The sequence below is a fragment of the Ochotona curzoniae genome, unplaced genomic scaffold (genome assembly GCF_017591425.1).
Source record: "Ochotona curzoniae isolate NIBS_2020 unplaced genomic scaffold, NIBS_Ocur_1.0 contig_883, whole genome shotgun sequence".
Taxonomy (NCBI): Eukaryota; Metazoa; Chordata; class Mammalia; order Lagomorpha; family Ochotonidae; genus Ochotona; species Ochotona curzoniae.
The window spans coordinates 46,331,660-46,345,952 of record NW_024466599.1 but is presented as its reverse complement, the minus strand read 5'-3'; the positions used below and the strand labels follow the sequence as shown (position 1 = coordinate 46,345,952).

General features: G+C 38.7%; 1 protein-coding gene across 6 annotated transcripts in view; it reads left to right on the top strand.

Annotated features, from left to right (window-relative positions):
* The window catches only part of VRK2 (VRK serine/threonine kinase 2), an 89,419-nt gene that overhangs the window by 66,651 nt on the left and 8,475 nt on the right, over positions 1 to 14,293 (top strand). For 5 of the 6 annotated variants that reach the window (XM_040993415.1, XM_040993413.1, XM_040993417.1 and 2 more), the window contains 2 exons: positions 2,129 to 2,295; positions 7,950 to 8,111. In XM_040993415.1, the coding sequence (XP_040849349.1) occupies positions 2,129 to 2,295; positions 7,950 to 8,111 (329 nt within the window). The remainder of the gene's footprint in view (positions 1 to 2,128; positions 2,296 to 7,949; positions 8,112 to 14,293) is intronic. The other variant, XM_040993414.1, reaches the window with a different exon arrangement.

Sequence of the window (14,293 nt, the reverse complement as noted above, 5' to 3'; positions counted from 1 at the left end):
GTGATAAAGTGGAATGCTTACTAGTTAGCAGAGATCTGGCAGACACAGAACTAGATAACCAAATCTGATATAGTGCTTCGATTGGAGAGGAAAAAGCAGGTTGCATAATTGCTACAGTGTCAAAAAGAAAAAACCTCCACTGGATTCATGTTTCTAGAAAATACCTCTGTACTCTATGGTATGAAATGGTCACTCTGACTTGAGTAGGCAGATAGGGATGATGGCACCTGTTGGAAATTTTCCCTAGGGCTTGAAGCCCGTTCCCTCAGCAGCTCTCCACGAGAAAAGAGGTGAACCTGGCGGGGAAATGAAGGATCATTAGCAAGTTACTCCTGCCAACCCAGGAAGCTTTCCAGACATTTCTGCCATAGGATATAAACAACCGAATGAAGAAAGAAGCACTTACGTTTGTTCAGTAGTATGCTTTTGAGAAAAAAAGGTATATCTAAGCATTTCAGTGAACAAATGAGGACATACCGGTTTTTAAATAATATCATAATGTCACTACTTCTGTCATAATGGCATTCCTCTCTGCCAGTTTACTTTCCAAAAGCCTGCAGCCGTGTTGGCCTGGGCTGACTCCCAGAGCTGGGAGCTCGATCCAAGTCTCCCGTGTGGGTGGTGAGAACTCAGTTGTGCCATCACTGACACTTCCCAGGGTCTACATTCCCACGATGCTAAAGTTAGGAGCTGGGCACGGTGCCGCGGCCTAGCTGCTGAGGTCCTCGCCTTGAACACACCGGGATCCCATGTGGGTGCCGGTTCTGGTCCCGGTGGCCCTGCCTCCCATCCAGCTCCCTGCTTGTGGACTGGAAAAGCAGTCAGGACGCCCAGAGCCTTGGGACCCTGCACCCATGTGGGAGACCTGGAAAAGCTCCTGGCTCCTGGCTTCAGATCGGCACAGCACCTGCTGTTGCGGCCACTTGGGGAGTGAATCATCAAATGGATGATCTTCCTCTGTCCCTCCTCATATATATATATCATTTTTATATATCATATATATATATGAATTTGCAATAAACATAAATGGATCTTTAAGAGAAAAAACGAAATTAGGAGCTAAAGCAATTGATTGACCCAGGTACTCTTTCTGATGCAGAGTGCAGACATTGTAATCTGGCATCTCAGGCACTGCGCTAAGTCACTACCCAAATTACAAGTTTTTTAACATAGTTATGATTTTAGTTTTAGTATACTGCTTCTGCTTCTTTTTAAAACACTCAGCAGATTATAATGATTTTTTTGAGGAAGATGCTGTTACTATGCTATTCTATATTATATATAGTATATTTATATGTTAAAATACATATGTATAATTATATAACCACAAAATTATCACATAAGTACACATATTTAATATTACATGATTGACATTACATACTGGATTAATATTACATGTATAATACGCATATTTATAATAGTGTATATGTACATATATATACACACTATCTGGCTGTGTGTGTATATATGTTTACATTAGAGAAGAAATAGTAGATGACAACTTCTCATCCTATGCAGAGTCAGAACTGTACTGTGCAAGTGCTGGGTTAGCTAGGTAGGAAGGACTTAATGGAGGTTTTGTGCGTTCTAAAGACAATAATAGTTAACAATACAGAGTTCAAGGTCACTTCTGAGTGCATTGGTATCCCAAATAAGAAGCCTTAATTAAAATTTGCCATGTGTTTTCTCTTTTGAAGTAAGAAGGTAGATAATGAATAACACGTTTTTAATGGAATTTTTAAAAATTTCACTGTAGAAAAAAACATGAAACATGTCTGGTCTATTTTCTATTAATATAGGCCCTATTTCACCTCCTAAGTCAGAATTACAAACTGTGATTAGTAAAACTGGCTGAATTAAAATTCATGGAAATTAAAATTTATGAGTTGTAAATATCAACAAAGCTCTGCTAAATACTCTCAGTTTTGCCCTATATTGTCAAATATTTAGATCACTGTATTTGGGTCATTTAAAAATACTATTTTAAAAGGCTTTACATTGAGTTGTTCCTTCCTAATGTCTGCACAACGTATGTGTGCAGTTGAGATTAGATTTTTAGGTTATTGCAGTCTTGACAGTTTTTTTTTCCCAATGATGAGTGACATGTAAACAATTTAATACTTCACAGGTGAAATAGCCCAGTTTTTGGTCTGTGTTCATAGTTTAGCATACAATGAAAAGCCAGACTATCAGATGCTCAAGAAGACCCTGAACCCAGGCGGCATACCTTTGGGACTACTGGAGTTTCCTTCTGTGGATCGAAGTGTCTGTGCACCGGCTCCAAAGGAACAGAAAGTAAGTACCAGCACCCCCGGGAGGACGTGAGAGTGGCTTTCCATGAAACCTTTCCACCACTTAACAGTGCTTTAGGTTTCAGTATGAGTGTGACAGCTCGGTGTCTGAATTCCTGTTCCCCCTAATTTACCACCATAACTGTTTATTGAAAAGTTCTTTTGACCTATTTTCTCCTGGAAAAAAAAGTGTTAAGTCTGTGACCTGCTGTGCACTGTTGAAGGAATACGGCAGCCCGGATGTTGGAGCTGTCTGTGACTAGGGTAGGGTCGAAGGCTCCTTTTCTTCAGGTCTTTCTTGGTTGTTGCTTTCTGGTCTGGTTCTGCCTACCAGGTGATGCCAAATTATATCTATATGATGTTGTTTCTATTTACAGGTATAGTGATTTAAAAAATTGTTTAAACTTCCTGAAACCGATTTAAAGGGAAAGAAAAAAATTAAAACTAAAAGCTACCAAAGACCTTCAACCATGGCAGCTGTTAGCGCCATTATTGGGCAGGCAGCGAAGTGTCCATTTCTTGTTGACATTACAAATATACAAACAGTAAAAGCAAAGGGTGGTGGGCATTATATTCCTGATTCTTGTTGAACGAGGTAGGGTCAGGATGCCATTCCTTTTTAATACTTCTTCTGAACTTTGGATCATCACAAGTGTTCGTGAGCCAAGAATGCAGGATGCAAACTAATGTGAGTGATAGGCTGTGAGATGAATGGTGAGTCAAGTACCAGTGCACAGATGGTTCTGATTTGCTGAATTTTGTAGCTGCTGCAACCGAAGACATAAAATATCCTTCTAGTCATAAATTAGCTCTTTGGAAGCAAAACCTTGGCACCAGAGCTTTACAACCTTCAATTAGTAGGAAAAGAAGTATTTGAATGACTGTGGTATTGACATCTGTAGGCCTGCATAGTAATCATTTCTAATAGAAGAGAATATCTGTTTGAGGAGGTTTTGCATGGCTAATTAACTACCAGTGAGAAGATGTAATTTTTTCATGATCTCCTGATTGTCACCTTTCTCTCATGATACAATTACATTTTATTGTAGCAAGTGCCTCACAAACCAATTGTCAGCACTATTTACTATTGCAGAAGGCAGAACAAAAGTTCATGTTTAATAAAAAGCCACTGGATTTTGATCTTGGTAATTACTGAAACTTATTTTAACAGTTCTATTGACTTTTGTGTTTTTATCAGTCTTGCAACAAAACAAAGAGCCATTTCCTTGACATAGAACTCCCTTTACAATAATGGTCACCACTTCATCTACACTAATTTAAGTGGACTTTTCCTGTTTTTTGGTGGTTTTTCTGTTTCATAAACTTAATTGAAATATAAAAGAAATGGTTTTAAAACCTGATGGCTTTATCCTTTATTATAAAGTCCAAATTACTATCCACCAGAATTTCCAGCTTTATCAGATTCAAAGGTTGTTCATTGAGAAATAATTTTTATATGAAGAGATGGAACATAAAACGTGTTTAATGGGCCTCTATCCAAAATGTTTTCTTTCACTACAGTACTTTAATTATGAGTAAGAGAGAAAAAGTAATATGCATGCCTAAGACATTAGTTTCAGTTCGCACTGTGGTCAACTTGGATGTATAAATAGGAAGATGACTTGGGGATATTTTTACAACAAATCAGTGTTTGTTAAATACATGATTTTTTTTTGTTTAGTATTTTAAGCATACAACTTTAATAGTGATTGTATAAAATATAAGTCTACCATGTTTAGTTTTAATATCATAATTTCTAAAGTTTACAAATTTGTGCAGTGCAGTCCTATAAAAGACCTAACTTTGAAACGTGTAACAGTATAAACTATTCTATACTGAGTTTCCCTGAATGATGGAAGCATTGGATCGCTTTCATGGTAGATTATTTCTGTAGGAAAAATCATTTGAAGTCCTGAGTGAATGTCAGTCACGTGGCTCCAGATTTCTCTGTTCAGTAAAGGAAAGAATTCCCGTATTAGTAAGTAAAAATATTTATTGCACTCTATGCAAAAGTTTCCAGTATTTAAGACTAGTGAACAAAGTCTGAATTTATGCAAAATAGGCAATGGACAAAGATCGTTACGACACTGGACCAGAAAAGTATACAGTTATAAGTAACAGTTCTAGTCTTCAATTTTCAAAGGAAAAAAAGCTAAAGATTTTATTATCCTACATATTTTTCTCAGTATAAGTGAACCTTAGACTGAGTGAAACTTAATATTCTTAGCAAATGTTCTAATTAGGTGTTAAGAAAGCAGCCCATCACAGTAAGGATCTCTGCAAACTTACAGCATTTCCTACACACACACACACACTCTCTCTCTCTCTCTCTCTCTCTCTCTCTCTCTAGTATTTTTCCCATTCCAGATTTTACTTGCCACCATAAATTGTTCCTAGTAAATGGAGACTTCCTTTTAATGTCCTCAAGTATTCTTACCAGAGTTCAATTGAAATCAGTTTTTGTAAGATAGTAGAGAATATATATATATATCTCCACCCTCCACGCCCAAAGAGCAGCTCTTTCGGAGGATATTTACCTCAATGAAATGACAGAATGTATGTTTCTTACTGGCAGCTCTTGAGGTGACAACTGTCGATCACATTAGAAGACTCTATCGTTATGACCACCACATTTCCGCTGCTCACTGGGACTTCCTGTCCAACATTGCCAAAGGAAACCATGATTCCCCAATGGTGCTCACTGAGGTGTACTGAAGCTCTGGAATTGCCAGAGGAAAATGTAAACACCAGCCAGAAAGAACTATGATAGAAAGCCCCAGTTCAACCCTTGCATAAGCTGCTACTTCTTCAGGAGCCAGTGGGTCCTTTCACCGGGTCATTATAGTGCCTGAATCTATATTGGAATAGTGTGTGCTCGTATGGCACGTAAGGCACAGCCCATCCTTGAACTCTTTACAGAGAGGCACAAAGAGCCAGCTGTAGGTCAGTGATAAGACGTTCAAGAGAATCCTGTTTGGACAGGAAAAGTTTGGTCTTTCTCTCACCCATTTGCTCTTAAGTGGAATTTCTACAGAAGCTCCAGGGATAAATGTGTTATTGGTAATAGTTGTCTTGCTATAGAACTCAACTTACACAGTTCTTTCCTGGAGTTTATTTTTCCATTCCATGGCCTTGCTTTTCTTTATATTTTCTCTAAATGAGGAAAGTAGAATGTTTTCTCAATTAGGAACAAGGTTGTGCTTTATTAATCTTTAGCGATGCAAAAGCAGTACCAATCTTACAGAACAGTGTTCTAATCAAAAATTAACTAGCAGCTACCTCATATGAATAGCTTCTTTTCTTGAAAATGACATACAAATAGTATCATCCTGTTTGATTATGTGGAATGCCTGGAGTGTTTTCTGTTTACTTTTATGTCTTTGAAAAAAAATAAAGCTTCCCCATTTACAACTAAGAATTAAACGTAATCGTCCCATTTTACTCTTACTATTTTAAAAATCCTCCTAGAAACAGAAATTTTCCATAACTGGATCTCATTTTGTTTAAGAGCTAGAAGTGTCCAGGACAGTGCAGCCTAACCATCCAGCCTACTGAAAGCTGGCCAAGGCCCACCTTTCTTCCCAGAATCCTCAATGGCCTGAATGGATTTGACTAAATCCTGAGAATACATTAGAGGCTGCCAAGGCAGAACTGTCACCCAAGTGTCTAGTACGTAGCAGAGACTAAAATCCTCTGCCTTCTGGTCTGCCAGTCCGACTTCTGCGTGTAGAGCTGAAGGACATAGTCAGGATGTCAAAGTGACAGAGATACCCGTGTCCTCACAGCCATTGTGCCATTATTCAAAATCTGCTATGAATGAATGAATTCCATGATATGGAAATGACCAAGTACCTAATGAAGAATAATGGATAAAGAAAATACGGTACACACACACACCATGGAGTGGGACTCAGCCATAAAAAAAGCAGGGAATCCTGCCATGTGTGAAAAATACAGATGAACCTAGAGGGCATTGTCCTAAGTGAAATAAGTGCAGCATGGAAAGACAGCATCTGTGTGGTCCCTTCTTGTGTGGAACCTCAAAATAAAGTAGCATTGCAGTTTCTAAGAGCAGGGAAATGGAGAGGTGTTGATCAAAGTGATTAATTTTCAACCTAAAGGTAAATGAGTAAGAATCTAATTTGTTGTATCAGTATTACAGTTCATACTTTACTGTGTTGTTGAAATCTGCTGACTAGGTCTTAAGTGTTCAGACACACAAGGAAATACTGACTCTGTGAGATGATGGCTTGAATTAATTAGCTTGATTGCGGTGATGACTTCACAATGCATATGTCAAAATACCACATCATACACGTTATACACACACACATATTTTTTATTTGGCTTTATCTCAAGAAAATATATGTACCCGTATGCCAGTATGGTGTCTTTGTACATACAACACATTTTCACAATGATTGGTAAGCCAGTGTTTTAGTGGTATATGAGTGTGTAACCACTTAGCAGACCATTACACTAGGGGTGTAATGTGTGTCTATTACCGAGATTACTTCAGAGGAGAGTGGCCCAGAAGATGCTCACACATGAGTTTTCCCAGTAGTTGAATAGGGTTGAGTATGGAAATAGCAAATCCCTGCATGATTAGGAAGCATCTCTTGTTTGCAGGTTTTACTGGAAGGCAGTGGTGTTGTCATCCTTTGATAAGCCGGGATCCAGGAGGAAGGACAATGAAGAATGGTGTTGTGACAACTGTCTTAGACCTAGCCATAAAACACCAGTATATTTTAAAGGGAAGGAATGAACATGCTTGGCAATAGAAGCTAAAAATTGAGACTACAAATTAAGGCTCTGCTTGCCCAGCCAGTGTAATTCATTCTTGATTTTGGCACGGCTACTCCATTATTTCCACTTGTGCTGTTCCTGTCTTCTGCTCCCTATTTAACCCATGGGGGAAAAAAAAAAGGTGATGGCATTTTGAGCTGCTGTAAACATGAGGCTGCTGAACAAATACTTCTCGTAAGGGGCTTAACAGAAGCTTTCCATCTTCCAGCTGTATTGTGGGACCTGCCCTTCTTTTTCTATGTCTACCTCAAGGTTATTGAGAGTCAGTCATCTCCCAGATGTCACCAGGGTGTGAAAAAGAAACCTTCGAGGCTGCAGGCTTGTTGTAGAGCTTAACCTCTGGTCCTGGTACACAGTGTCAGGTGGCATGCACTGTGCAAAGGTTAAACCACCTGTACAAAAACGCAGGCAACATAAGAGCTTTTGATACTTCCACATTAATTAGACTCACTAACATGATAGAAAACTAAGATTTTAATTAATAAAAATCTAAACTACAAAGGCATTCCAGATAGAATACCAGCAAAGGTTAATAATGAATTCATTTGCAGTTTTAAAGTGTGACAGTTTTCTGTTAACTTGCTTACTGAAATGGCATTTTTTTTTTAAACCGGAGAGATCATTTCTGAAGAGGGAATACCAGTGACACTAATTTTAATTGGTCTTATCCCATTGATGAGAAAGGCTCTGGATCTTGCCAACTAATATTTCTTCCATGATATCTCTGTGGCTGTCCTCTTTCCTTCTTTTAAAGGTTGGCAAATTTATAATATTCAAAAATGTAAGACACCAGTGCATTTTTAAAAATGTCAAAAGTTTTCGTTATCCATTGTCACTTTCTTTCTGTTCCAACAGGTCAGTTCACAAAGGACTGCAACAAAGCAAGTCAATCAGGTGGCAGCTAGATTAGTAGAAAAAAAAGTCCACAGTGAGAGAAGTGTTGAGTCCCGCACGACTTCAGGACAAGTACAAAGAGAGAAGGCGGTTGTGTCGGTGGACAATGAAACAGCTCAGGTGAAAGGGGCTGTTGGATTTATTTCGCTCTTCATTTTACAGTAGAATTTGCCCTTTGTGGCTGGAGACATTTCATTTTTCTCCTCAGGGCCAAGGTTGTATGGTTTTCGTTAAAAAGAAGGGGCAGAAGATACCCCGTCCAGTGGTATATTCAAAGCATCTGACCCCAGTTGTCATAGAAAGGGAACAGCAGTGAGCACATTTATGTGCAGGTTGAATTTCTTTATCTGAAGAATGAGATGAAGTCTACTTAATTCTTTTATGCCATCAGTGACCCATTAGGGAGTCTTAACATATTCTATACTTTTATATTAATTCTTCAAGACTAACCCTTATGATCAAGTATAAGTGGAAAGTTTTCTTGTCACTATGATTGCATTCTAAAATGATGTATTTTTTGCGTCATTCAGTCCTTTGGGTGGGTAGTGACTCACCTTGTTCAATGACTCATCTAAGGGTGAATTCCTTCCTAATCTAACCTTCTGTGACACGGAGAAACATACAATGTATTTCTATTTGCAGGAAAAAATGTTTTTCCTCAAAATGGCCAACATTTTTTTTTATGGTTTATACACCATAATTTTCCCCCCAAAAGATGTGAGGCAGTTTAAAGTATGCAATAGGATAATTTAATAGCCCTCACCCTTCACCTGCTCCACCTGTGAAGAATCAGAGTAGCAGGCAGCCAGGATGCTCATCACTACACTGAGCACTGAACCTAGCTGCAAACTTCTTGGCAGCCAAGGCAGGACATAGTGGCACAGTCATCCCATACAACCAGTAAGCATGTAAGTTCAGCCAGAGAGAAATGCTTCTGCTTAGTACTGGTAGGAATCTTTCACATTTATTCTGCTGTAAAATGGTAATATGGTTTGCTGTTTCATTCAGAGGAGTGTGCTGCCAGTGCTCACTCATGGTTCCCGTAGGTAAAACTGAAGATACATACATAGTGTGTGGTGACAGGATCTGAAGTTTCTAAACTATTAGATCCACCTGCTGTATGGAGGTTTAAGAGGACTATAAAAATTCTAACACTTAAGTTTAGAGCCAAGAAATGGCTTCGTTTTGACAGGAGTGTCAAATGCGTACATGTGTGTGCTGTGTGTAGATTTTATCACTGTAAAAGGGCCTTTGTTTTTCCGGTCAACTAGCTTCCTCTTAAAGCAACCAGGTATCACACCCTCTGCTTCCCAGCATTGGGAATCTGTTTTGCCTCTTCCAGAATTCCATACACATGCAGTCATGCAATATACATTCTTGTGTTTGCCTTATTTCATGCAGAATCATTTTTGAGATTTATCTATTTCTGTAAATGTATTGATAATCTGTGTTTTCATTGAGTAATTACCCTGTACTGTGCTACATCAAGATCCACATGTCTGTATTTGTTCTAGTGGACACCTAGGACACTCCTGGTTTTGGCCACCAGAATGCAGTTGTTATGCACATTTTGCTAAAAGTCCTCGTGTGGATATATTTCATGTCTCCATGGAATTAGAAAAAAAAATTAACAAATGCTTCTGAAAGGATAGTATGCTTGCCCAGAGTGTGTAAGCATTTGAGCAGTTTTCATTCCCGGCATTGGTATTAATCTTGCCACTTTTCATCGTTCCAGTTTGTATATTAGTATCTCACTGCAACTCCAGTCACTCTTTACTTTGAGCACTTTTCTGTATGTTTACTGGCCATTTGTGTTCTCATAGAAAGTGTCTTTAAATAATCCATTTTTACTTGCATTGCATGTTTGTGTTGTTATTAAGCTCTGGGAGTCATCTATAAAGGGCAATTCCAGAAGTTCAATGGAAATAGGATTAAGAGACAAGTTTATCTTCATACAAAATGACCTTAAAATTCATCCATATGAGAGGTTTTCCAAATATTCATAGAAAACATGTTTTTTGAAAAAACGATGCATTGTTCCTCTATAAATATAGGACCCAGGATGTTTATTCCTCCCCCCAAAATGGTTTTTTTCCCCCCTTCGGCAATACATTAATAAAGCAAGCTCAGGGAGAACTGAAACTGCAGGAATGTTGATTTCAGCTATGGATGAATCTGGTAATTGTCTGCACTAATGCCTCTGTGCTTATCAAGGATATTGCATTGTAGCCGTATTTTACTGAAAAGATTACAGCGATCTTACATCTTTCCTTTGTGTTGTTTCCTTCCCTAAATTTGATGTCAAAGTAATACTGGCTGCATAGAATGAATTTGTAAGACACCTGTTCTACTTCCTTATTGTGGGGGGATAAGCAGTAGTACTTATGAACCATGAAATGTTGGCTATTACTCTGTTTTTGAAGACTTTTTAAAAGTTATTACTAATACATTAATTCAGTTCATCTTTAATTTCACCCTAGTTTACACATTTTCAATGAAAATTGTCTCTGGATAGCTTGCCCTTTTGATCCTAGCATAAATATATAGATTTTTAAAATTTCCTATTCCAGTTATTTTATTGATATATAGAAACCTGTTGATTAGTGTCTTAAGATTTTCTTAAAATCACAAGTGATAGTGGCTTTTGTTACTTTGAAATGTTCTTTGTCCCTGGTTAATTATATTATCTGTAAACAGAGACACTTGTACTTCTTCCTTTCTGTGTGGATGCCTTTTATTTGTGTTACTGTTTCGTTGTGCCTGTTTGCATCTCCAGTACCATAAAAGCTGTAGGATTGATGCAGCTTTGCCTGTTCTCAGGGAGAAAGCATTCATTCATAGCTGTGAATTTTTCTTAAACACTCTTAGGAAATTTCATTGCATTTTTTTAAAAAAAGATTTATTTATTTTTATTGCAAACTCAGATATATATATAGAGGAGGAGGGACAGAGAAGAAGATCTTCCATCTGATGATTCACTCCCCAAGTGACCACAACAGTTGGAGCTGTGCCAATCCAAAGCCAGGAGCTCTTCCAGGTCTGCACTTGGGCGCAGGGTCCCAAGGCTTTGGGCCATCCTTGACTGCTTTCCCAGCCACAAGCAGGGATCTGGACAGGGTGCAGTGCCTATATGAGAACCTGGCACCTGCAAGGCAAGAATCTGAGCCGCTAGGCCACAGTGCCATTTCTCATTGCATTTTTGTAGACTTAGTTTTTACTGTAAAGTGAGACGTACAGAGAGGAAGAGAGAGGGGAAGATCTTTCCTCCGTTGAATCACTCTGCAAGTGGCTACAGTGGCTGAAGCTGAGCCAATCTGAAGCCAGGAGTCAGGAGACTCTTCTGTGTCTTCTACCTGGGCGCAAGGTCCCAAGGCTTTGCACCATCCTCGACTGCTTTCCCAGGCCACAGGAAGGAGGGAGCTGGATGGGAAGTGGGGCTGCTGGGATTAGAACCAGTGCCAAAATGGGATTATAGTATGTGCGAGGCGAGGACTTTAGTTGCTATGCTACCGTGCCAGGCCCTCATTGCATTTTTTAAATTAAATCAGAAATTAGTAATTGATGTTTTTTTGTGATTTGAGATAATCACATAATACTTCCTCTTTACTATTATGGATACATTGATTTTGAGTGTAAAATCAACTCTTTCTCGGACAGACTATAGTTGATCATCTGTTCTGCTGAGTTCAGTTTGTTGAATTCCTACACATTTCCCTTTGAAATTCAATTACGTTAGTACCTTTCAGTCTGTATAAATAGGGGATGTTGTTCCCTAATTTTCTTATACTACCTGTGGCACTTCTAAGATTTTTCTATCAAATGGAAGTTTGTGTTTTATTTTCAGAAAATGTTATGTAAGGGCTTCTTGAATAGAATTAATTTCTTCTTGAACAAGAATTAATTTCTAAAAGATATTTAACAGGCACTTAAAAATTGTATATATTTAAGTATTAACCTGTGCGAATTGTGTAATGTCCAACAGGTTAAAAATAATTGTCTCCAAACACTCAGCATTTATTTATGATGAAATTTTTACCTCCTTTCTTATATTTTTAGAGAAATATGCAGTGTATTATCATCACCTGAACACTGCTGAGCAAGAGGCTGCAGAAGCCCTGCTTGTCGCTGATGTGAAGTCTGTCTGACATGCCTGTCCCTTGCCCGCCTTCCTCCTTCACTCCTGAATGCCATTAAACCCTCTTCTGTGTGATGGACAGGATAGATCATGTGGTACTTGTCCTTCTCTGCCTGATTTACTGTGTTCCGATCCAGTTCTGTCCATATCACTGCAAATGGCGGGTTTCTCATTTTGTTTTTTTTACAAGTGGATAATATCCCATGGGGGTGGGGGTGCGGGAGAGGTGCTGCATTTTCTTTATCCATTCAACAGTGGCTAGGGTTGCTTTCTTGATTAGTTTTTCAGATGATTAGCTATTGGTGTATCATAATGCTAATGATTTTTTTTAAAGATTTATTTTTTATTAAACAGTCAGATGTAGAGAGGAGGAGGAGAGACACAGAGGAAGATCTTCTATCTGTCGGTTCGTTCCCCAAGTGGCCCCAACAGCCAGAGCTGAGCCGATCCAAAGCCAGGAGCCTCTTCCCAGTCACCCAGGTGGGCGCAGGGTCTCAAGACTTTGGGCAGCCTTCAGTTGCTTTCCCAGGCCACAAGCAGGGAACTGGATGGAAAGTGAGGCTGCCAGGATTAGAACTGGCACCCATATGGGATTCTGGTGTGTGCAAGGCAAGGACTTTAGCCACTAGGCTACTGCACCAGGGCAACTAATGATTTTTTTTTTATGCAATACGTTTGTATACTGCTGAAAGTTTTTGGTGAAGTCTTTGGGATTTTTCTACACGCCTGTAAGCAGTGATGGTTTAACTTTCCCTTTTCTAGCTTGTGTGTTCTTTGTTTCAGTTGCCTAATTCTCTAAGACTTACTACAGTGTTAGCGTTTTAAAGGTGGTGAAAGCAATGCATCCTTGTATTCTTTTAGAGTTTAGTAGTTATGCCTGCAGTTTTGCTTCTTCAGTATATCAGCTGTTGACTTGCCAGCAATGACCTTTATCTTATGTTAAGGTATGTTCTTTCTGACCTAATTGGTTCAGAGTTGTTATGATGCAATGTTGAATTTTATCAAATGCCTTTCTGTGACCCGTTGGGACTACCACATGGTTTTCATCCTTCACTCTGTTAATATGCTGTATCATTTTTTTTTCATGCTGAGTCATCCTTGCATTCCGGGAATCAATCCCACGCCATCCAGGTGGGAGGTTTTTATCATGTGCTGTTGCATTCGTTTAGCTAGAATTTTGTTGAGGGTTTTTGCATCTGAGTTTATCAACGAAACTGACATATAGCTTTCTTTTTGTTGTTTCCCTCTGTGAATTCGGAGTCAGCGACACTGGCTGCACAGAAGGCATGTGCAGGAATTACCTGCCCTCTCATTTTGGGGGCTGATGTAAGAGCAAGTACTGTTACCTCATCGTGAAATGTTGGCCACCCCAGTTTTTCCAGATTTTTTTTTTTAAACTTACTGGTTCGGTGTATCTGTTAGTATTCCTTTGTTGTGTGTTCTGTCTTCATGATTTCCGCTTGGCAAGGTGTATGTATCTGTTAAGTCACTACACTGTCAGTTTGTCCATTTGTTACCATATAATTGTCCATTGCCCTAACGATCCTTTTTATTTCCTTGGAGTCAGCCCTGTCTCTTTGCTGTCTGATTTTATTTACTTGAATCTTCCTTCTTTTACACTTATTCTAGCAAAAGCCTTGTCAGTTTTACCTTCTCAAAGAGCTCTCTGTTGAATGAATTTTTGTGGTTTTTGTATTACTTTTGTTCTGTTTCATTATTATTATTTTTTTAGTTCTTTGAGGCACAGTGATAAGTTGATCATTCTGCTTTAGGTGTAGACATTGGTTACTGTGAACTCCCCTCCTAATACACCTGTGCTGCACCCATGGGCTTTGGTGTGTTGTTGCTATTTTCACTTCAATGTCCTTAATTTCCTTCTTGATTGACTTGATATTCAGGAGTAAGCTTTGTTATATCTGTAGTTTACAAAATTATTCTTTGTTGCATTGTGGTCAGAAAAGATGCTTGCTATGACTTTAAATTAGTTGGAAGTTCTCTGTGAGCTCCCATATGATCTAAACTGAAGAACGTTCCCTGTGATTTTGGGAATAATGTGTTCTACAGATTATGGTTAAATTTTCTGTGAATGTCTCCTGGGATGTCTGATCAAAGTGTAATTTCACCCTACTGTGTGTTTTATTGTTTTCCCATCTGATGATGTGTTTAT